This window comes from Crinia signifera, chromosome 2 (genome assembly GCF_055691185.1).
Source record: "Crinia signifera chromosome 2, ASM5569118v1, whole genome shotgun sequence".
NCBI classification, from domain to species: domain Eukaryota; kingdom Metazoa; phylum Chordata; class Amphibia; order Anura; family Myobatrachidae; genus Crinia; species Crinia signifera.
Genome location: NC_139218.1, coordinates 381,105,758 through 381,131,294, shown reverse-complemented (window position 1 = coordinate 381,131,294; position 25,537 = coordinate 381,105,758). Strand labels below are relative to the sequence as shown.

Below are 25,537 nucleotides of genomic sequence, written 5' to 3'. Positions count from 1 at the left end.
GTATGGGAGCACTGTGACATAGGGGCACATATAATGCTTTGCAAGTCTGGCGACCATGTGTGATGCCATGTGGACTCGGAGGGTTTTTTAAAGGGGCAATCATTAACCAGACAAAACCAGGCCTTGTAAAAGAATGCCCTTTAAAAAAAAAAACTCAGTTCGGCTGGCATCCTGCATGGCTTCAGGACTTGCACTACATTTCATCTGGTCGCAGATATCAACTGGGGGCACTACAGTGTTTTCAACACCTTTTTGAACCTGGGAGCATTCTAGTCTTCTAGTAGGGGCTCGTAGAAACCTTAAATAAAGTCCTGGTTATAGGCACTACTGCTGATCCAAATATCTACTGATGTCCCGTTACACTCATAATGATCTCCCGTTCTCTGCCGCTAGTTGACTACCAGAGTTCATAAATGTCTTTCAAAGAGACAAGGGAATTATGGGACAGAACCAAGACTAGCGGTTCTTACCTTGCAGACTGTGCATGTAGTACTATAAGACATCCTTCTGTACTAAACGGATACATGAATTTACAATTTTGTGCCAAACCATTGATTAGACGGATGTACGAGTGGATTGAACTCATGCAAAGAGAGGTTTATTGAACCACCCTCTTATTTACAACTAGTAGTGATGGATGTCCGAGTTGGCTAAATTAATTTCCTACAAATATACAGGGTGACCTAGAACTCCTGCTCCATATTGGTTTTACTATATTTTGTTCATCAAATTATGGCTTTGTTCTGGTTGTAATTATCTGTACCATGTACGTCCTTACAGGCAGGTCAGAATGCATGTTCACAGCAACAATGAGGTCACTAGGATTTATGATGTCATCGGCTCTATCCGAGGTGCAGTAGAACCAGGTATGACCCATAAAACATGAATGACTGAGTATGGAGTTTATGAAAAGGTCGAAACTTGTAATAAATTGTGATGGTATTGAAGGAAAATAATGTATTTTTGCAGATGACACAAAGGTATGCAATGGGAAAGACACACAACGGTAAAACAAATGGTTGATGATCTAGGTAGACTAGAGGAATAGGCAATGACAGGCAAAGGCAACCTGTGGCTTTTCGGCTGTTGGGAAACTGCAAGTCCCAGAAGGCCTTGCCATAGTTTTGCTAATAAGGAATGCTAAAACTGTGGCAATGCATGCTGTGATTTGTAGTTTCACAACAGCTGGAGAGCCACAGGTTGCCTATGCCTGGTCAAGAGTATGGCAATTACGGTACTTATGTATTATCTGGGCTCCCATGTTAAATGCACACCATTTTTTCATACCCCTACTATCCAACTACGCATGGAGTTGATTTTATATAGTGTGGCGAGCGCAGCGAGCCACCGTGCCCGAAGCGTGGCGAGCGGATGCGGTCTGAAAAGAAAAACGGGAGCCCAGATATTACATAAGTACCGCAATTACAGTTTAATGCAAAATCATGTACTTGGGTCTCAAAAACCCAAGGCTAAATGATGGCACTATATTGAAAACTACTGAGGAGGAAAAGGATCTAGGAGTCATTATTTCATAGTGACTATTTGCATAGGGAGAGGAATCGTCAGCAGAAAGAAGTAATAATGCCACTGTATAGGTCATCTAGAATGCATCTAGTGTCCAGTTCTGTATAGGTCATTGGCACGACCTTATCCAGAATATGGTGTCCAGTTCTGTATACTGTAGGAATTTGTTACGGCCTCATCTAGAATACTGTGTCCAGTCCTGTGTAGGTCAGTGGTATATGTGAGGATGAAGTACAGGTGGAGCACCTCTCGTTTAGCGGGGGTCTGGCGGTCGAATCTCCAACCCCAGCGGCACCCCCCCCTCTCGCGTGCCGGCACCCCCCCCATCCTTCTCGCGTGCCGGCACCCCCCCCCCCCCCATTACTATTACTTACCGGTGGTGGCGGCATCTTCTCCCTCTGGGACTCAGGGCTCTCTCACTGCACAGTGCAGCCTGCAGAGCGCCGAGCCCCTCTGTATCCTAGGCTCGGCGCTCTGCAGGCTGCACTGTGTATTGTGCGTGCCTGGCTTCTCTGATTCAGTTAGATTACCAAGTCTTAGGTCCTCTGCTTTTCTCAATCTATTCCTCCTCACTTGGGAAACTAATCAACTCTTTTGGATTTCAGTATCATCTGTACGCTGATTATACTCAAATCTATCTATCCTCCCCAGAACTTTCACCATCAGTATTGCTCCTTGTCTCTGAATGTCTTTCTGCCATTTCATCTTGGATGGCATCTCGCCACCTCAAACTCAACATTTCCAAAACAGAATGAATTATATTCCCACCAGCCAAGAGTAGTTACCAACCTGATATCTCTATCACTGCTGAGAACACAACAATTAATCCTACTCCACAAGCTCACTGCCTAGGGGTCATCCTCCACTCTGAACTGTCCTTCATTCCTCACATTCAATCTGTCTCTAAACCATGTTACATACATCTAAAAAACATATCCACAATTTGCTTGTACCTTACACAGGACACTGCAAAAACTCTAATCCATGCACTCATTATATCACCCATTGATTATTGCAATAGCCTCCTTACCAGTCTTCCTAAGAAAAGACTCTCACCACTACAATCCATCATGAATGCAGCTGCGAGGCTGATCTACCTGGTTAGACATTCATCGGCTGCTGATCTGCTCTGTCAGTCCCTCCATTGGTTGCCTGTATAATACCGTATTCAATATATAACACTTCTACTTAGCCATCATTACTCTGACTACACTGACTTTTTTTATATCCTTTTGCTTATCTCAAAATATATCCCCACCCGACCTCTCCGTTCTGCACAAGATCTGCGTCTCCCATCCACACTCATTACTCGCTCCCACCTACACTTGCAGGATTTTTGTCAGACAGCACCCACCCTATGGAATGCCCTTTCATGCACATTAAGACTCTCCTCTAGCCTCCAAACTTTCAAGTGTTCCCAGTGGCGTAGCTACGTTTTGGGCGCCCCCCCGCCATTAGGGGGGGTCGCCCCCTGCCCCCACCCTGCCAAGTACCCCTACCCACCCGCCCACCCGCCCATGCAAACCCCCCCTCAATCCCCCACAGCCTTACCTATCGCGCTGGTCCCGGCGGCTCCGTTCTTCTGCTGAGGACCACCAGAAAATGGCAGCCCCCATACAGCAGACAGTTTTAGAGAACTGTGTGCTATATGGCAGCGGCCATTTTGTGGTGGTCCTCAGCAGAAGAACGTAGCCGCCGGGACCAGCGAGATAGGTAAGTCTGCGGGGGATTGGGGGGGGTTTAACTATAGCACCGCAGCCCCCGGCGCCCCCACATGCACAGAGCCCCCCCACGGTGGTGGGGGCTGCGGTGCTATAGTTACGCCGCTGAGCGTTCCCTAAAAACTCACCTCTCCAGGCAAGATTATCAAAATCCAGAATCCCTAAAAAACCTCCAGTAGCATTCATATCTGATTGCATACCATCAGGACTGTCTTGTTGTAGTCTGGTGGGACTGCAATGCTATGGAATCCTATCCTTATGTAAATAAACACAACCTCATCTAGAATACTGTATCCAGTTCTGGAGGTCATATCTACAAAAGGATATAAAAACTGTACAAAGAAGGACAACTAAAATGGTGCATGGCCTACATCACAAAATGTACCAGGAAAGACTAAAATATCTCTATGCATAGTTTAGAGAAGAGAAAGGGGAACATGATAGAAACTTTTATATACAATATCCAGGGCTTTACCAAGGTCCAGAAAGGAAGCCGTAGAACACGAGGACATGCGATGACGCTGGGGGAGGGAGGGAATTTCAGGGGAAATTAATTCACAGAAAAGGTAGTGGACCAATGGAATAGACTCCCATCAGAGATGGTAGAGGCTAACAATAGAGCAATTTAACCATGCATGGGATAGACATAAGGCTATCCTTACAAAGAAATAAGGATCAGATAGGGTTTGATGTCACAATATGGTTAAAAAAGGGGCAGACTAGATGGGCCAAGTGGTTCTTTTCTGCCGTCACTTTCTATGTTTAACGCTTTGTCAAATTTGTCAAAATAGGTGTGAAAATTGGCAAGCAAACCTTTTTATTAAGTTGCAACAATTCCAACTTATGATGTGTCCAAGATGCATCGCTAAGACACGTTTTTGCCAAAAAGAGGCAAAATCCTAGCAGTGTGTGACAGGACCTGGTGCATAGAAAGTGGGTGTATGGCGAGACAGCAGCCATGATGTATGAGGACACCTCTGTACTGTATGTCATTTCATGTCTTTGTACATTCATATGGGGAGAGTCCGCAGTTCCAGTGACTTCAAGTCAGCTCCTAACGCAACAATCCTCATTGGGCTGGAAAGTGTGTCACAATTACACTAACCAGGTGCTTATTGTTTAGGAAAAATGTAGTTCAAGTATAACTAAACCCAAGATACACTTCTATAAACGAGCTGTTAATGTCACTCACAAAATATTAACAAAAACTTTCCATTGCTTCACTTGGCAGAACATAAAGTTGTTTCACTTTGTGATCCACAGGCTGTTACTGAGTGCAGCATCCTTCAGGTGGGGGACTGCTGAGCACCAAATCCATTAGATTGACATACAAATGTGTCCATGTACATTTAACCTCCTTTTGTTTTAAACTGACCATCTAGTCTAGCCACAGCATTAATTGTTTGTGGCTTTTGTTGTTAAATAGTAACCTATTGTCCCAAGCTTAGTAAGATACATAAGCAGCTTCTGCTGATTAGAATGATATGCAGCACTCCTGTATTCAGTATGTGGCTGTATTGAATATATCAATGCCACAAATCATTTTAGTCAGCAGAAGCTGCTTATGCATCCTGTTTTCTCCATTGGTAAATAAGATGCTATATAATGGAAAAATGTAGCAAAAAATATGCCCAGCGGTAGAGTCTCACACGGAGCCCACCTATTATTTTTACCCCGACTTGTATCGCATGGAGGATAACAGTATGTGAACACATCTGTACCTGTGAGCTTTCTTAGTGGTACAGTATTTAAAAAAATCCAGTTGTCTGCCACAGTGTAGAATTAGAACATATGAATCAAATTAGAAGTTTTGTTAGCACAATTTTTAGTGGCTGCGATCAGCCACATGAGAAACTCAAAGATACTCAAGTAAATCGAAGAGAAGACACAACACGTGACCCTTGAGTTCTAAATGGTTTTCACTCTGATCTCTCTTTATCCGCTCACAATTGCTTCGCAAAACACCACAAAAAGTAACAAACAGATCATACAAAACAAAAACGTTATCCACTAGCCAGCCGCCACCATAACTTCTTACCCTGGCCAATATGTCATCGTTTTTAAGGGATGGTGTTACAGATGTTACATCGTTACATACTTGATAAGGCTGAATAAAGACTTGCGTCCATCAAGTTCAACCTAGTCATGCTAATCTGACCATGTTGTGCTAATATTACATAGACGGGTCTATGTTCACATAGACCCATCCTCAATGGTTCCGGTCGACAGTGTCTAGATAGATAGTCAATCGGTTGCCATCGAAAGGTCAACCGTTAAGAAAGGTTGACACCTGAAAAGATCAACATATTTTTTTTTTTTTTGTGTCAACATCACCTGAGCACATGGATCCCCAATATAGTGAACTGTGTACCCTTTTTTGGTGTGAACATATTCACTGTCTATTCAGACACTGTTGACCAATCGTATGGATACCATCGGCCATTTTTGGTGCACCATGGACTTTGTGACAAAATGATAAAAAAAAGAAAAAAAAAACCCCATTAAGAGCTCCTTTGGTTTATTATTACTGATTAACTCCATTTAACAACCCGAACAACTGAACCTTAACTTAACTAAAGACAGATTGGCTCAAGGGTCGTCACTTTTTTTTTTTATGCAATTCATTAATTAACCCAGAAAATGCGGCCAGGAGACCGAGGTAAAAACAAGGTTTATGGTGGGACTCCATGATGAACTAAAGGCTGTTGGCAGAAACGGCTTCCATGTAAATATCATTCGACAAATCCCCCGCCCCGAAGCGCTTATTGGCTCAAACAATGATTTATGTCTAAATATAAATGTATAACCTGTCTAGTACCGTAGGCGTTAACCTCAGCCAAGCCGCAAATTCGAATTCTTGTAGATCTTCTTCAAGTGTAGTTATCTTTTGACTGCTCTTCTCCGAACTTCCTGATACGTTGTGGCTAGAGATGAGCGGGTCCGGATCCCCGAGATCCGACAGATCCGAATATCGGGGATCCGGGCCAGATCCGAGCCGGCTCGGGTGTTCCCGCCTGAATTCCGGACCAATAACGAGGCCGAACGTCATCATCGCGCTGTCGGATTCTCGCGGGAGCGGGATCTTATAAAAGACGCACGCGCGCCCGCCATCTTCACTCCAATCTTGGAGAGGGAAGAGGGTGGTTGGGAAGCTCCGTGTGCTCCGTGCTGTGCTCTGTGCCATGTGCTCCGTGACCTGACCTGTGCCCTCACTGCCCTGTGCTGTGCTCCGTGCCATGTGCTCCATGCTGTGCTGTGCTCCGTGACCTGCCCTCACTGCCCTGTGCTGTGCTCCGTGCCATGTGCTCCGTGCTGTGCTGTGCTCCGTGACCTGCCCTCACTGCCCTGTGCTGTGCTCCGTGCCATGTGCTCCGTGACCTGCCCTGTGTTGTAGACTTGTGGCCTGAGCCCTGTAGTGTGATTTAACTAACTAGGTGCTGCAGTGCTCACACGCAGGGGCTGCAGTGTCCACTGTCCAGGGGCTGTCCTGTGGCCCGTGCCCTGATGTGATTTATTTAGCCCTAAGCCCTGTGTTGTGATTTATTTTATTTAGCCCTGAACCCTGTGTTTTTTTTGTGATTTAACTAACTCAGTGCTGCAGTGCTCACACACAGGGGCTGCAGTGCTGCTGAGTAGTACACATTGTACAGGGGCAGCATTAATACAAGGGGCTGTGTCCAGTGTGACGGCCTATATCTTATCCATTGTCCAGTGTCACAAGTCACTCACGACATATATCCTGTGTCCTGTCCTGTGTGACGACTGACGACATATCCTGTGTCCAGTGTGACGACATATATCCTGTGTCCAGTGTGACGACATATATCCTGTGTCCTGTCCTGTGTGACGACTGACGACATATGTCGTCACACTGGACACAGGATATATCCTGTGTCCAGTGTGACGACATATATATATATATCAATTCCTAGACCGAGTGCCTGGCTTTGGGAGGAACACATATGAATTGGTCATATCATTGGGATATGATGGATGGATTGATGGATGGTTGGGAAGAAGAAGGCCCAACAGCTGCTGATGGTCAGCGTACTAGACTAAGCGCGTGGCTTCGGGAGGAACACACGTCAAGTGGTGAAGTGGTGGAATGCACGCCTATACAGTCTGTTCAAGCTTGATAAGCAGGCAACTATTCCCAGCATCCAGAAACCACTTGACCTCACGCCAGATAGTGGTCTTATTAGATATTAAACTGATACAAACAGATACTAACTTGCAGACACAGTCAATGCTGCACCAAACGCCCACTGTTCCTTGGCTGCACATGCCAAACTGCAAAATCAATCCACATTGGGCTCTTGGTACTTGTGTGGAGGTTCTTCTAACAGAGGAGCGCAGCTACAAGGACAATTTCAACTGCCACCCTATCTGCCCCTGCAGTGCTGCTCTGCTTCTAACATTTGCCAGGTTGGAAGTGTAAGGTCCACCTGTATGTGATGCCCACTGCTGTCGCCTAGCCTAGACATCCAGCTACCTCAGGATAACCTTTTGGCCCTACTACAGTAAATGAAAACGATTTTGTGAGCTGTGAGATGATCAAAATTGACTAGAAATGAGTGGAAACTAATGTTATTGAGCTTAATAATACTTTAGGGGCAAAAACAGGCCTGAAAACTATTATTTTAGCAATTTTTAGCATTTTTCCAAATAAATCCAGATCCAAAACCAAAACCCGCAAGGGTGGTTTTGCCAAAACCAATCCAGATCCAAAACACGAAGGGAGATCCAGATCCAAAACCAAAACCCGAAAAAGTGCCCGCCGCACATCTCTAGTTGTGGCTATGATGCAGATAAAATGCTAAGTTTTGGAAAAAGTGACCATAATGTCACATCTGTATCTTCTTGAATGCCACTCGGTTATGATTTACTGTATGTTAGTGCAGCTTACTATACTGAGGTTGTGTTTTGGTATTGGCACAATGTGGTTATAAGAGTGATCTCGGGGACAATTATGTATTTTGTCCAGTTATTGTCTTGGAATACTTGATGGATTGGGACACAGTCCGGCAAAACCTGTTTTAAAATATGTTTTATTTAGAATATTGTTCGGCATTAATGAACTGGTCTCCTTTATATGTTTGCTTCAGATCGGTACGTTATTCTCGGAGGTCATCGGGATTCCTGGGTGTTTGGCGGAATAGATCCAACAACCGGAGCAGCAGTCCTTCAAGAAGTTGCAAGGAGTTTTGGCAAAAAGTTGAAAGAGGGTATGACGTCTAAACACCTTGTCCCACTGTAACATGTGCATAATTGTTTCTAAAGATGGGTACACACTATACAATATGTTACTGAACAATATAGCGCTAAAACACTGAACAATAACATTCAGTGACATCACTGAATGCCATTGCTAACTACAGTATCATAGACTAAATATAGTTGTTCAGTGATGGCAATTCCAATAGATCAGCGGTTCTCAAACTGTGGACCTTCTAAGCATGGGGTCGCGACTCCATGTTTCTGACCATCAGGCTGATGACTTTTCTAATCTCAGTCAGTGATTCAAGGAGTCTGAAAAGTCTGTTTTAATTGTCTGTTATTTTAGACTCCTCCCATCATGTTGTGCCTCCACAATGCTGCCATGTATGTGCTGTCTGCTGACTACACGTGTGATGTGATGGATTTTGGTATATTAGACTCCTCCCATCACTCTGTGCCCCCAAAATGCTGCCATGTATGTGCTGTCTGCTGACTACACATGTGATGTGATGGGTTATGGTATATCAGACTCCTCCCATCACTCTGTGCCTCCACAGTGCTGCCATGTGTGTGCTGTCTGCTGACTACACGTGTGATGTGATGGGTTATGGTATATTAGACTCCTCCCATCACTCTGTGCTGCCATGTATGTGCTGTCTGCTGACTACACGTGTGATGTGATGGGTTATGGTATATTAGACTCCTCCCATCACTCTGTGCCTCCACAATGCTGCCATGTATGTGCTGTCTGCTGACTACACATGTGATGTGATGGGTTATGGTATATTAGACTCCTCCCATCACTCTGTGCCTCCACAGTGCTGCCATGTATGTGCTGTCTGCTGACTACACATGTGATGTGATGGGTTATGGTATATTAGACTCCTCCCATCAGTCTGTGCCCCCACAATGCTGCAATGTATGTGCTGTCTGCTGACTACACATGTGGTGTGATGACCTTCTGCAATATCTTGCTGGGGTCCTGTAATTATTTTTATTATCTGTAGGGGTCCCAGAGCAAAATAGTTTGAAGACCCCTGCAATAGATATTAATGGCGGGATGTAGTACAGTTAGCGTTCACTGGAGCTGCAGGATGCCAGTTAAAGTGGCAATCATTTAGCAGGCATGGTTTTTGCCTTGTACAGTAAGTGATTGCTGCTTTAAATCAATCTGATATATCGCGCTGCTCCGTGATGTCAGAATCCATTACATCCCGCCGCTAAATTTTGATCCTGACACAAACTAAATCGGTTATGTTTTGTTACTAAGGTACAGATGTATGAAGTGTTGTTATGGGGGGGGGGGGGTAATATGCACTGATACCACTTCTCCCCCATGTATGAAGGAGCCGGTGTGCGCCCCTGTCAATATCAGCGCTGTTATCTAAATGATAGCAGGCCGATAAGCAGGGCAAATGTATTATTGGTCAGCAGTGCTGATTGTTTTGCCCCCTCAGGGCCGGTGCAAGGCATCGGAGCGCCCCAGGCGAGTCGGGGTTGGGGCGCCCCGGTGCCGGGGGAGGGGGGGGTACCTGTCCTGCGGCGCTGTGTATTTAAAGCTGGCGGCGGAGGCAGCGAGGGGTCCCTGCAGTCAATAAAAAATAATGAGCGCTATCCGCCGGGCTATGCGGAATCGCTTCTGTTGCGAAAACACTGGCCTCACGGCGCACGCTGATTGGCTGAATCTCAGCCAATCAGCGTGCGGACAGTGTTTTCACAACAGAAGCGCTTCCGCATAGCCCGGCGGATATCGCTCATTATTTTTTATTGACTGCAGGGACCCCTCGCTGCCTCCGCCGCCAGCTTTAAATACACAGTGCCGCAGGACAGGTACCACAATGCCGCCCTCCAGTGGCCGGCGCCCTAGGCAAATGCCTAGATTTGCCTAGTGGTGGCGCCGGCCCTGTGCCCCCTGCAGCTATCTGCTTCTTCAGCTGCAGGGTGGCGATGTCCTATCTCCACAGCAGGGACAGCGCTGTCCCTGCTGCGGCTCCGGGCTGCACAAGAGATCTTGCCCTACTAGCGAGATTTTGCATATATGCTATAAGAGCCAGTCAGGGGTGAGGAGATGGCACTGTCTCCTCAAGGGGACATTGCCGGATGGGGGAGTTTGCACTCCCCCCGCTTCGGTAGACAAGATGTCAGTCAGTGTCCCTTCCTGCTTCGCCTGGTTAATGAGGCGAAGCAGGAAGTGTTATATCGGTGCGATAAGCACTACTATACTACAGCTGGCCCTAAAATGTATTGCGAAATCTAGGCACGGAAAGCACCCACATCTGCTTTAGGACTAGATCCCTAAGGCTGCGGATACCCTTCCCTGCAATGGGCTGGAAACAGATTCACAGATTTCTCAGCTTAGAACCACAACCATTACCATCGGCAAGGTTCGCGGACCTATTTCCATTTCCTGCTACTATTCCCGCAGGCCATTGCTACAGAGCAGAGGTGCGGCTGATGGTGCAGTGCTGTTGGGCTGTTTGCAGCAATGGTGACTTCTAACACCCTTATAATGTTGGGTTTGGGTGTGTTTTCCCATAGATTATAACATATTTACAGTAATATCACAGAAATGGAACTCCTTGGCCAATATCCAGAGCTGGGCGAAGTAGGAGCAGATGTGTTGATAACTTTGAAGTTGTCGGATTATCTTATTTACCTTGTAGACAATGAACGACGTGTTCTTTTATGTCACGTTCTGCACATTGATGTCTGGTACTGTGGACGTGTTTCATTATATGAATACATCAGCATGTTTTGGAAACAAAGAAGTATTCCGGTTACTGTCCTGTTTCCGCTACAGTTCTTTGTGGTTACACAAAGCCAGCGTATAGCGCTTGCCCTCAATAGGGAGGAGAGCCTGTCTGCTGCCACACTGCCATTTCTATTACAGTCCCCACCGGAGCACAGAACTATTATATTTAGTGTATAATCCGGCGGTGGTCCTGCAGGCTGAGCACAGCAACGCTGATACTGATTTCTACACAAGTTGGCTGTAAATGCTCCCACACTGGAACTAAGGGGGTCATTCAGACACTCTCGCTGGGCTGTGAATTTGCAGCCCGAGCGATTTATCAAACGACCACCCATGCGCATGGTCCACAGTGAGCGAAGGCTAGCCTTTGCTCGCAGGGTGATTGACACCTTGGGGGCGTGCCGCCGATGTTTTCTGAGTGCCTAGAAAATGCAGGCCGTTGGGAGGGAGGGCCAATGACGTCATCAGTGGCCTCCTCCATTGAGGCGCTGAGTAATCCTGGCTTGCTCAGCGCTGCGAGCAGGTGAATGATTTTTCACCTGTACGCACAGATGAGAACTCGTGGGAGCGCAAGGGGGTGTGTTCGGTGGGGCAGCGATCTGTGCGCTGGGCTCGGAACACGCGCAGCCCAGTGAACAGATCTGCATCAGGCCCTATTTTGTGGAATTTTGTAAGCAGATTGTGGGCCAATGGAAAAGGAGGTGTGCTGTCCTGTGGGCCGGACATGATGGTGGCAGCAATCCTGTGGCCTAAGCTACCTGTAGGGACCACACACTTTTAATTCTAGAACTATTTCCTGGTAAATTGATAGTTCCTAGCAGTAAGGGTAGCGGGATCCCGGGATTTGGCCCCAAAATTGCCGGGATTTCATTCCAATTTCGGGATTGCGCTGCTAGGCTGTTCCCAAACCCGGTGGTCCAGAGGTCACGCTGTGCAGTACGCCAGCGGCAGCACCCGCCCCCCCCCCCCACTGCCCTTCTGCGCTGCCCTGCCCGCCACACTACCCCGCAAGCAAACACCCTGGTGAGTAAATGTGAGGGGCGGCCGGTTTGGGGAGGGCTTTTTTTTATTATGGAAGCCAATCCGAGATCCAGGGAATCCTGGGATTCAGTATTTTTCAATACCAAATCCCAGGATTGAAAACATTCCCCGTTATTGGCATTCCTACTAGCAGTCCAGTAGGCCCCTTCTTGGTGCCATTTTTGGATTTGTGTCAATTATGATCATTATTTATCAACAAATGTTTGGTAACCCGTAGCAATCAATAAAAAACAGCTGTGTATCTGTCACACCAATAAAAACATATCTGCCTGGTTGCTCAGGGTTACTGAACTTCCTAACCTATCAATACGCAATGTCTCTGCCATTGTTGTCCTGAGGCTCTGTATTAATTACTTATGTGTATGAGGGCCCCTGTGTATGAGGGCTATGTGTATGGGCCCCTGGGGCAACCGTCCTGTTAATACAGCTCTTCCTGTTGTTGTTTCAGGCTGGAGGCCCAGAAGGACAATTATCTTTGCAAGCTGGGATGCGGAAGAGTTTGGATTGCTGGGCTCGACAGAGTGGGCCGAGGTGAGACGGAGCATCTGTTACCTGTCTAATAAGCATACAACACATTACCCGCTGGGCCGTTTGTAGGAAAATCCTTTTGTTCCGCTGTAATTAAATGTGTTTCGGTTTGGGAAAGGAGGAAAAACACTAAAGCTCTTAATCCAGCATTCAAGCTAAAGTAAATAATTTACTTAAACACATTTCTACCCCCCCCCCCCACACACACACACACGCACACACGCACGCACGCACGCACGCACCCACACACACTGAGCAAATGCCCGGGGTTACTTCATCTCTACTACAAAGATGACCAACCAGTTTCCCTGCACTTGGCTGGTAGCCGGTGACAGTTGGAGTGTAGGGACACTGGGCAGATATATTAAGCTTTAACAAGAGATAAATCCAAGGGTGATAAGGAGAGATAAACATCCAGCCAATCACCTGTTAACTGCCATGTTACAGGCTGTGTTTGAAAAAAGTCAGTAAGGAGCTGATTGGCTGGACGTTTATCTCTCCTTATCACCCCTGCATTTATCTCTTGTTAAGGCTTAATACATCTGCCCCATTGTGTCACGTAGGAATGTGCCTGACTCCGCAATCTCTCCTCTGGCTTTATAGCTTGACAAGTACCTGATATCTGTTAATGTTGACTGTCTGTTGGCCTCCCTTCACACATACACACACACACCTGATCCATTCCTCGCATGTATGAAGAAGACATTGCGTTAAGTAGTCCCATTTGGCGCACCATGGACTGTGCCACAGTGTGTGCAATATTCTATAAGCAACTGTATGCAGATAGTGATTCACTCCTAGAGATGTGTCCTCATACATCCAGCCTTAATACGCCACGCAGCGCTAGATGCCTGGCGTGAGTGCGCCACCAGGTCCTGTTCAGCTCTGCTCATTTTGGGTATTTTTGTGGGGGGGGGGGGAGGGGGCAAAAGTGTTTTAGTAGCAAGACATGGGGAGACTGTGCTGAGTATTGTGATCTACGACTTTGTTTACTGTGTGTGTGTGTGACTGCGGGCCAGATGTATCAAGCTTCAAAAAGTTATAAACAGTCAGCCAATCAGCACCTACCTGTCCTGTTACAGGCTGGGTTTGAAAAAGGACAAGATAGTAGCTGATTGGCTGGTTGTTTATCACTCTCTATTTTTTTGTTTTACTTTTTAAAGCTTGGTACATCTGGCCCTGAGTCTGTATACAACGTACTTGCCTATCCTCTCAGAATGGCCAGGAGGCTCCTGAAAATCAGGTCCCACCCCCCCAGGGAGGTGGGCAATTCTCCCGCATCGCCCTGCAGCCCCAGTACTTCCCTTCCCCGCTGCACCAAATACCATGTTTTGTGGGTCCACAGCGAGGGAGCGGGGCTAAAATGATGTGAATCGTGTCAATTTGCAACATTTTAGCATCCCCCAACCCACAAATTGTCGCGTTTGACTCCCAAGGAGGCGGGGCTTGGTGACGTCGGCACTCGTCCCGCCCCCTGACAGGTACTATCTGGTCTCCTCTTCGTGCTTCTCCTGGAGAGGAGAACACAAAAGTAGGCAAGTACATACCTCCCAACTTCTGTCTGTATGAAATAGGGACACTCGCGCGGCGAAGCCGCGTGAGCGCCCGAAAAGGGGGCGGGGCGTATGCAAATGAGGGTGCGGCTTATGCTAATTATCCGCGGCCTCATTTTCATACGAGAATAGACGCTGTGCGCATGCGCACAGCATCTATTCTACTACATTGGGGGTCTCCCAACTGTCACCCCCCCGCAGCGGGACAATGCCTGCCGCGGGTGGGACAGCGGGACAGGACCCGAAAATCGGGACTGTCCCTCTAAAATCGTGACAGTTGGGAGGTATGCAAGTATGGTATGCAGACAGAGTAGAACAGAAATTGTACGCTACATTGTAGCACTTCCTGTACAGACTCCGAGACTCAGTCTGGATCGCAGACTCCATCCAGCGGGGGTCTGGCTCTCAGAACGCCAACCACCAGCCCCCCGCCAGAAGGGCACGTGTGCGCCTCCCCTTACAACGGAGCTCCGCGCCGCTCGCCCCCATCAATGGCAAAACTATTCTACATCGGCCATAAACCCTTGATGGTCGATGGCCATCCCTCGTTTGGTGTGATTGCGGCAAAGCTGTGTAAGGATATAGGTGACCCTGTGAAGGAGTACACTAACATTGGGTAACATCAATTGTACAGCGCAATGGAATGGGCTGCGCTATATGAGAACCTGTTGAATGCCAAGTGAACTTATCAAAACAGGTGTGAAAATTGTTAAGCAAACATTTGTGTTCATTATAATGACCTGTAATGTTTACCTTATACAGGTACTCTCCTTTTTTTTACACAACAATTTTTATTTGAATTTATATAACAAATGTGAGCGGCGCTTGGATTTTTTGCGGATATTTTGAACATCTCTCACAGATGTTGGGACTCATAAGGGTTAACGGTGCCATATGAAAACATGATTCCTGAAAGTGGGGCAAAAATTTAATATATTTCTTCCCCCCCGTTAATTTTAGAAATCTTTTTGGGTTTCCTCTGGGTATTCTGGTTTCCTCCCACATTCCAAAAATATACTGGTAGGCTAATTGGCTCCTAACAAAAAATTAACCCTAGAATGTCTGTGTGTGCGTGTACATGTGGTAGGGAATATAGATTGTAAGCTCCACTGGGGCAGGGACTGATGTGAATGTTCTAATATTCTCTATACAGCACTGCAGAATATGTGTGCGCAGTACTTGTTTCCTAGCACGGCCACAATCGCATTGATCTTGTGCCCTTAATAGTGGTATGCGATGGCCCCCGACGCGATGGACCCGATTTCCCATTGAAATGCATTGAAAAGTTAAAAAATCGCGTCGGTCGCGTCGCATGCGGCTAAATAAGCATTAAATGGTCCCGACGCGATGGCCCTGATTTCCCATAGGGAACAATGTTAAATGGCTCAATTTACCCAAATCAACAGGGAACAATGTTAAATGGTCCAGAAACCCCCAAAAACACCCCAGAACAGTGAAATGGCCCCCCAAAATTAGCTAACGCCACCCCACGATCAACGTGAACCCGAAGCGTGGCGAGCGCAGCGGTACGCGTCCTCCGACCTTTTCATACCCCCACTATCCACGTCGGCGTGGAGTTGAGAATAGAATAGTGTGGCGAGCGCAGCGAGCCACCGAGCCCGAAGCGTGGCGAGCGGACGCGGATACCTTCACAGGTAAACGCGTCCCCTCGCGGGCTTCACAGGTGTCCGCGTCGCCACGGACAACTGTGAAGCCCGCGAGGGGACGCGTATAACTGTGAAGGTATCCGCGTCCCCTCGCGGGGCTCGGTGGCTCGCTGCGCTCGCCACACTTTCTATTCTCAACTCCACGCCGACGTGGATAGTGGGGGTATGAAAAGGTCGGAGGACGCGTATCGCCGCCCCTCGCGGGCTCGCTGCGCTCGCCACGCTTCGGGTTCACGTTGATCGAGGGGTGGCGTTAACTAATTTTGGGGGGCCATTTCACTGTTCTGGGGTGTTTTTGGGGGTTTCTGGACCATTTAACATTGTTCCCTGTTCATTTGGGTAAATTGAGGCATTTAACATTATTCCCTATGGGAAATCGGGGGCATCGCGTCGGGACCATCGCATGCGATTTTTTTAGCACGCATGCGATGCGACCGATGAGATTTTTTACCTGCGATGCCCCCGATTAGAATCGGTGTGGCCGTGCTAGGAAACAAGTACCGTGTGCGCTATATAAGAAACTGTTAATAAATAAATAATACACTATACATCCAGAGCTGGAACTGCAATAGCCACTGTTGGAATAATGCCATCTAGTGGACACATTACTTAGGAATATTTTTTCAGCTAAGATCCTTTTACCCTAAAGTTGATCATCCTCTAGTCCGATTTGGGCCCTTTTCATCTGATTTTAGATGGATCAGGACAAGAAATCAGATGAAAAGTGTCAAATTGGATCTGTTTTGTCTCGGCTTCCAATCGGATGCACGTCCCGTGAGCATCGGAGCCAGAAGTTTGACCTGCTGCACCAAGGATACTTCGGATCTCGCAGCCAGTACTGGCATCGCTTACGATACATTGGATTTGATCCAGCCGCCTGGCAGCTGCCGGGTGAGTTGGCAGGGTATTGCATGCAATGTACCCCATGCAATACCTCGCGCTAATGGATGGGAGCCTTAATGCCGTAAAGGAAAGGAGCACAGGAATAATACTTCAGCATAATCTGTCTTCAGCGGGACTTTACTTTATAAATGGAGTAGGTTAGGTTAGTAGATGATCAGCACATTTACAGAACCTGTCGAATGTTTAGTCTTTTGGCTCCTCAATTAGCCAATCAGAACTTTGGAAAATGAAGCAACCTATTCTTCATTCCGTACAATTGGCCCAATATGGCGTATGCATGACCTCACACCACGCACATGCAGTCAGCTAGCACATCAGCAGTAAGTAACATCTACTTCTGTTAGGGAATGAGGGCACAGCATTATATAAATGGGAGCAATACTGATCTACTTGGGTAGCTCCTGACCACTTGGATACTTAATCGTTGGGGGTCCCGCCACATACTTTTGAAAACTAGTTTCAGGGAGATTAGAGTTGGTAATAGAATTTTGCACAGCGCCCCATTGTGGGGGCGTGTCATGCTCCACCCAAAGGGCGTGTATTTCCATATATGGAGAGATTGTGAAAAGAGATTGTGAATGTGGCACCTAGAAGCGTGGGTGTGTACTGCTACATCTGAGAGGAATCTTTTATTATTACTTATATCCAAATGTAGATGAGCCCCAAAGCAGTTAGTAAGAGATACTATACTTGGTAAAGTGCTGGGAAATGGCACTGATAATACAATGTAAATGTATCTATCTCTGATTCCCTTTTTCCCCCAAAAAAGTAACCGTGTTAGGTGGACTAGGTGACATGAGGGAGATTGCTAGACTAATGAGGGAGATTGCTGCTATGTCAGGGAGTCTCCTGCAGAATGCAGGAGGGGAGGTAACTATGGTGTAACAGTGTAATGTGGGCTAGGTGACATGAGGGAGATTGCTAGACTAATGAGGGAGATTGCTGCTATGTCAGGGAGTCTCCTGCAGAATGCAGGAGGGGAGGTAACTATGATGTAACAGTGTAATGTGGGCTAGGTGACATGAGGGAGATTGCTAGACTAATGCGGGAGATTGCTGCTATGTCAGGGAGTCTCCTGCAGAATGCAGGAGGGGAGGTAACTATGGTGTAACAGTGTAATGTGGGCTAGGTGACATGAGGGAGATTGCTAGACTAATGAGGGAGAGAGGGAGATTGCTGCTATGTCAGGGAGTGTCCTGCAGAATGCAGGGGGGGAGGTAACTATGATGTAACAGTGTAATGTGGGCTAGGTGACATGAGGGAGATTGCTAGACTAATGAGGGAGAGAGGGAGATTGCTGCTATGTCAGGGAGTCTCCTGCAGAATGCAGGAGGGGAGGTAACTATGATGTAACAGTGTAATGTGGGCTAGGTGACATGAGGGAGATTGCTAGAATAATGAGGGAGATTGCTGCTATGTCAGGGAGTCTCCTGCAGAATGCAGGAGGGGAGGTAACTATGCCCCACCATGATGAATAGGCCCAAAACTGATTTAGGCCGAGCTGCAGGCAAGTGTAAAGACCGATTTACAAAACTGTAGCCAATCAGAGCTTAAGAATATTCAATGCAAGAATTAGCAGCATACAGCTACAATATGTGTGTGTGTGTGAAACACCAATGATCGCACATCCAGCTGGTTTATTGTATTGTTTGATTATTCATTGTAGTCTTGGGGGTGTTAAGGCCCCCATACACTACGCGATTTGGCCCCGATTTCACCCGATTCTGGAGGATTGGGCCGAGAAATCGGGTGGAACTGGGCAAATTGCGTAGTGTACGACATCCGATCTGATCCGATGCGCGGTCCCGTGTACATCGGATCAGATCCGGATGTCGGACGGTCTGCACATAAGATTAATCATGTGCAGCTGTCCGGGGGTGTGACAGGAGCAGGCTGGGGGCAGGTTCCGGTCCTGGGTACCTGTAGGTGCAGGCTGTAATCTGTATTGTGAACTGGGAGAGCCTCAGCCTCTTCAGATGTAGCGGCGCTGCGGCAGGCAGGGTCAGGAGCGGGGACCGCAGATGCAGAGAGACCGGGTGCGCGGCGCGAGAATAGAAAGAAATCCCATTCAAAGGACTGGGCGGCCGTTGATTGGCTGAGAACTTAGCCAATCAGCGGCCGCCCAGTCTTTTGAATAGGATGGTTTCTATTCTCCCACTGATCTGCGGTCCCCATGGCGAGTGGGAGAATAGAAACCATCTTATTGGCTGAGTTCTCAGCCAATCAGCGGCCGCCCAGTCCTTTGAATGGGATTTCTTTCTATTCTCGCGCCGCGCACCCGGTCTCTCTGCATCTGAAGAGGCTGAGGCTCTCCCAGTGCACAATACAGATTACAGCCTGCACCTACAGGTACCCAGGACCGGACCCCGCCCCCAGCCTGCTCCTGTCACTCCCCCGGCCGGTCCCCACTCCCATCCTGCTGCTCCCCCCCCCCGCCTGCAGCTCCCCGGATTTTTCATGTGATAAATCGCAACCGATTTATCACATGTAAAATATGGCACATCAAGTGCCAAATGTTATCAAGCTCCCACGGTGAGCTGCCGGGGAAGCTCAGGGTAAATCGGGGCTGACTTGTCCTTAGGACAAGTCGCCCTAGTGTATGGGGGCCTTTAGAGGCCGGGCTGATGTGAGTGGGCTCCTTACTGTGATATCTTTTATTCATTTACATCATAAGATACTGCGGGGTCATTGTTATTGTGCTGACTGCAAATGTTCCCAGACATTTAAACCTTTCTGAGGTCCTCAGATAAACTCCTATTCATTATTATTACTGAAGTTTTTACTTCATTGTCTGTGTGATATAAAGTTACCACTTTATATGTTTTGGCTTTGTCCGTCTTAAAAATAAATGTTAAATTACATTTCTTATAACGTACTAGAGCGTCTGTTGTATCAATATTGGTTAAAAAGAAAATATTTCAGTTTTGCCTAGTTCTCTGGTTACCTATGGTTACGTCAGGGTTACCAACTGCCAGTGAGCTTTCAAAGAGTTCTGCAACCTGTTCTTCCTCATTCAGTGTCAGACTGGGGCATGAAGGGCCCAGCAGGGGGTTGTAGTTATAGGGGCCCGTGTTTAGGGTCTGGAGAGGGACTGTGGCCCGCTGCCACAAAGGTTGGGCTTACCATTTGCAAGTCCATGTATGATACCAGGCTAACAACAATGCACTACAGAAAATACACCATATGGAGCCCACACATGCACCGATCCCGGCGTGCGTTGTGGGCTTAACTAGCACACATAGCATCGCATTGTATGCCTTGTGCATACGATGTGCATGCGATTCGATGCTATGCTAGAAAAGGCTAGTACAAAAAGTATGTGCAGCACATACTTTTTGTACTGTACGATAAGGTGCCGCGGGAGCACGCACCCCATCGTACAGCATTGCACCGCCCGCATCGGTGCGTGTGTGGCCTCCAATAGTCCTGTACAGTATAAGGTAACCTATGGATACATATCTGCCACCATTGATATGGGGAAAATTGGGTTTGGCCACACAAGTGCTGGAAAAGGGGCTGATCTCAGCAGAAGGAAGCAGGGCCACTTGAGAATACATAGGCGGCAACACCCCCCCCCCCCCCCCCCATCTCATTCACAAGCAAGGGACAGGGGGGGTCTTCCAACTTTCCCAACCACCACCACCAGTGGTGGTTGGGGGAAGTATGTGTACAGTGTATAAGCGTCTGGCCAGGCCTGTTCTAGGGACTAGGTTCCAACCTGTGGCTCTCCAGATATTGTCAAACTACAAATCCCAGCATGCCTTGCCACAATTTTGCTATAAGGGAGTGTTAAAACTGTGGCGAGGCATGCTGGGATTTGTAGTTTCACAACATCTGGAGAGCCACAGGTTTGCCTGTCCTGCCCTAGAAAATGAGGCAGGGCCCACTGTGGGCCAGGCTAACCCTGAATCCAGTTAGAAGCAGGGCCATCTTTATGTATGGGCTCAATGGGCAGCTGCCCAAGGGCCCCCAATTCTACAGGCCTTCGAACTGGGGCAGATTGGTTTGTGGGCATCTGCCTCCTGAGCTTCTTGGGAGGCAGTAGAGATTGTTGCCTGAGTGCTCGGAGTGTGAATCACAGACAAACAGAGCAACCAGGCAGCATTCTCTTCCTGCTTCCCAGCCTGCATCCAGACAGTGAATGGTTGTCAGCATGATGACTGGAGCTATCGACCAATCAGCGTGCCGACAGCCATTCACTGTATGGAAACTAGTGAAGAGATGGCATCCGACCACAGGAGGGGCGGGTTACGATTGTCATTTTAAATTTTTTTTGTCCTGTGAATAGGTGGGGAGGGGCCCCAAATGCATGGCTTTGCCCAAGGCCTACAATGTTGTTAAGATGGCCATGGTTAGAAGGCAGTGGCGTAACTATTAATTATGCGCCCCCCTGCCGAAAATTTTGCCGGCGCCCCCCCCCCCAGTAGTGTTAACCCCCCTAGGGTTAACCCCCCCCCCTTGCGGCCGGTACCTCCTGCCACATCTGTTTTGCGGGTCCCGGCTCCTGCTGCTTATAGAAAAAAGTGACATTCGGAAAATGGCTGCCCCCATACTGCAGACCGTTTTTAAGGTTTTTAGCCGCCGCCTCCTCTAGCATCCATAAAAACGGTCTTTCGTTTGGGGGCAGCCATTTTCTGAATGTCACTTTTTTTATAAGCAGCAGGAGCTGGGAGAGCCGGGACCCGCAAGACAGAATCGCCGGTGGCAGGGGCAGACGGCAGCGGCTAACTATAGCTCCGCAGCCCCCCGGCACCCACACCTTCTCAGCGCCTCCACTCCACCGTGGGGGCTGCGTGGCTATAGTTACGCCACTGTTAGAAGGTCACTTGTGGGTCAATGTGATCTTGTAGTGCTGAGGTGAAACCTCAGATCCAGTACGCTTATTTATGGTTTTGTACCTTGAGCACATACACTGGGCTGTATCACTTCCACAATATAAACCTATATATAGACAGAAAATTACTGCATGATCCTGTTCATGTGTTTTAGAATAAATTAATATTACACACCTAGCGGTGATGGATGAAAAACCAGCCATTATTGCTAGATGTGCTGGTAAAACCAGCCGATGACCCACCTCGCTAGGAATGATGCGGGAGCATGCCTCATCCCTAGTTGGCCATTGCTGACCCATACACACACTCCGCTCATAGGCGAATCTAGGGGGTGGTCCGGGGGTGCACCGGACCACTCATTAGCCCATTTTTCCAACGAGCCCAGCCCCGTGTCTTTAGCCCCCTGGGAACCGGAGATACTGCCAGGCAAAGCTGGAACGTTTTCTCTATAGGATAACATGGGACCAGCTAATTCCGACCCCCACCCAGTTCAACGGCTGCCAGTTCCCCCTTCGGCATCACTGAAGCTCGAGGTTGATCTCAGTCGAACCCAAATCGCTGGGCCTTCAATCTGATACCAGGCTGGATCCATATGGGTTAACTCTGGGGAAGCCAACCCTAGTCCTCTAGAGCTACCAACAGTGCATGTTTTGCAGGTCTCCTCACACAATCACAAGTGAGCTAATTAGCTCCATCTGTGTATCTTTTAAAATGTGTCAGTGATTAATGAGTGCAGCTGTGCAGCAGCTAGGTTGTCTGGAAAATGTGAACTGTTGGTAGCTCTCGAGGGCTAGGGTTGGCTACCACTGGGTTAATTGGTTCCAGGGATATTGAGGTTAAACCGTTTTTTTAAATTTCTTTAATGTAATTTCATGACTGTTTATGTTCTTTGAGGGCAGATTTCTCTGGAACCAAACAGCCCAGTTTCACTGAACCAAAATCATTCAAAGCCAACTCAAAAGTTCTTCAATATGATACTGGTCTCATGTAAATGGGTCAGTTGGTTCCAAAGATATAGCTGGTTGGTTAAAGGGGGGTATGGAGAGGGGAGTGGTTGTCTCTCCCCCTCACACCAGAAAATGCAGGGACTAGGCTGGTGTATAAGGGGTCAGCCTGGGAATGTCCCTGCATGATCCTGGGACCATATTCCTGGGTAAATCCCTGCATTTTCTGTTGTGAAAGGGGTATTATTTCAAACAGCCGTGACCTGCAGTGCTCTGAATACAGCCGGGCAGCCCCCTGCTCTCTGCCCAGCTGTCAATGAATGTCACCCCTGCAGCTTCCGCTCCAATTCTTCTCCCCGCTTTCACCTCAGCCCCCCCCCCCCCTTTAATCATGTGGTGCAGGCGCCCGACGTGCTCCCCCGACGTCACGCACAACAACAGCTCGCACAATATTTCAAATATCCACTCGGCTAGAGGGGACACCAGGAGGGGAGTGGGAGCATGCTCTGCGCTGTGCTCTGCTCCTCTCCCCATAGATGCAGCTGCACCGCTCTCCATCTCTCCCTGCAGCAGCAGCAACGGCTCATATAAAAATTTACAGTAAGTGGCACTTTTGGGGGCATTGCTTAAGGGACGCTACAAGTGGTGGTATGTGGGGGCATTACGCATAATGTGTAAGGGGCATTATGTGTGCAGCATCATGTGTAAGGGACATTATGTGTGCAGCATCATGTGTAATGGGTACTATGGTGTGCGGCATCATGTGTAATGGGTACTATGGTGTGCGGCATCATGTGTATTGGGTACTATGGTGTGCGGCATCATGTGTAATGGGTACTATGGTGTGCGGAATCATGTGTAATGGGTACTATGGTGTGTGGCATCATGTGTAATGGGTACTATAGTGTGCGGCATCATGTGTAATGGGTACTATGGTGCCATCAAGCAAGAACCCCCTAGCAATGAGCACGTAGGTAAGCAGCACTTATGTGGCAAATATGTAATGGGCATTACGGTTTGTTATATAGTATGTAACGGGCATCATGATGTGTGGCACAATGTGTAATGGGCATTATGGTGTGTGGCCTTATGTGTAATTGGCATTACGGCGTGTGGCTTTATGTGTAATGGGTATTACAGAGTTTGCTAAAATGTGTAATGGGCATTACTGTGTATGGTCTAAAGTGTAATACCACACCCCTTTTTGTGATGCCACGCCTCCTTCCCATGAGGCTCTGCCCCCTTTTTACCGCGCAGCTTTGCCACGCAAAGGTCCCGCTACTATTATGTCTAGATCTGGGACCACCCAATACCATAATTCTAGATTCGCCTATGACTCCGCTCTCCTCCCTCTCTCTCATTGCTCTCCTTTTCTTTCTTTTCCATCCTTCTCTCTCGCTCTTTGCTCTCCCTGGGCGGATTGGCCTGCCAGGAAACCGGGCCATTTCCCGGTGGGCCGGTCCAGATTTGGCTGTTTGCTAGAGGGCCCTGAGTGCTGGGGAGACATACTGCGAGGGCCCAGCTAGAGGGCCCTGAGTGCTGGGGTGATGTTCTGCAAGGGCCCAGCTAGAGGGCCCTGAGTGCTGGGGAGACGTTCTGCAAGGTCACAGCCAGAGGGCCCTGAGTGCTGGGGAGACGTTCTGCAAGGTCACAGCCAGAGGGCCCTGAGTGCTGGGGAGACCATCTGCGTGGTCACAGCCAGAGGGCCCTGAGTGCTGGGGAGACATTCTGCGTGGTCACAGCCAGAGGGCCCTGAGTGCTGGAGAGACGTTCTGCGAGGTCACAGCCAGAGGGCCCTGAGTGCTGGGGAGATGTTCTGCGAGGTCACAGCCAGAGGGCCCTGAGTACTGGGGAGATGTTCTGCGTGGTCACAGCTAGAGGGCCCTGAGTGCTGGGGAGATGTTCTGCTAGGGCCCAGCTAGAGGGCCCTGAGTGCTGGGGAGACGTTCTGGGAGGTCACAGCCAGAGGGCCCTGAGTGCTGGGGAGACGTACTGCGAGGGCCCTGAGTGCTGGGGAGACGTTCTGCGAGATCACAGCTAGAGGGCCCTGAGTGCTGGGGAGACATTCTGCATGGTCACAGCTAGAGGGCCCTGAGTGCTGGGAAGACGTTCTGCGTGGTCACAGCTAGAGGGCCCTGAGTGCTGGGGAGACGTTCTGCGAGGTCACAGCTAGAGGGCCCGAGTGCTGGGGATACATTCTACATTGGGTAATGTTTTCAATAGTAAACATTACCGCCCTGAACTTGGCCAGTTGTAGAATAAGTTGCCATGGTAGTAGATGGCAGTAGCCAGGATATTAGAACATTTTGTACGCTCCATAAAAGCTGTCTGATTCTCCGTGTGTTAGAGACCGCTCTTTATGTGACTGTATAGACACTGAGCACATAGAGAAATAACTCAGACCTGTATTTTCTATTCAATATTTGCAGGGATACAGAGTGAAAGACATTTAAATTAAAGTACTTTGGTCCAGCTCCCCCTTCATAGAATAGTCACACATTACATAGATGATGCAATAGCTTCATCCAACAATTATAATTAGCTTTGTATAGTTATTGCTATCCCTGCAACACAGGAGCAAATATAACCACAATGTCCCCTGCATGGCATATACTGCACAGCCAGTGGCGGATTCGGGGGGGGGCACCCGGGCACGTGCCCCCCCCGTGTCTCTAGCCCCCCGGGAACCGGAGATATCTGGCAAAGCTGTAACGTGTTTTCCCCATAGGATAATATGGGACCCGTCAATTCCGACCCCCAACCGGTTCCGACGGGTGCCAGTCCCCCCCACGGCATCACATAAGCTTGTGATTGATCTAATTTAATTCCAAATCGCCGGGCCTTTAATATGA

The 25,537-nt window shown here is 48.2% G+C and overlaps 1 protein-coding gene across 4 annotated transcripts in view; it reads left to right on the top strand.

Annotated features, from left to right (window-relative positions):
* NAALAD2 (N-acetylated alpha-linked acidic dipeptidase 2) overlaps nucleotides 1-25,537 on the top strand; it is an 84,579-nt gene that overhangs the window by 36,690 nt on the left and 22,352 nt on the right. For all 4 annotated transcript variants that reach the window (XM_083170154.1, XM_083170156.1, XM_083170155.1 and 1 more), the window contains 3 exons: nucleotides 781-866; nucleotides 8,351-8,470; nucleotides 12,704-12,786. In XM_083170154.1, coding sequence (XP_083026280.1) covers nucleotides 781-866; nucleotides 8,351-8,470; nucleotides 12,704-12,786 — 289 coding nt within the window. The remainder of the gene's footprint in view (nucleotides 1-780; nucleotides 867-8,350; nucleotides 8,471-12,703; nucleotides 12,787-25,537) is intronic.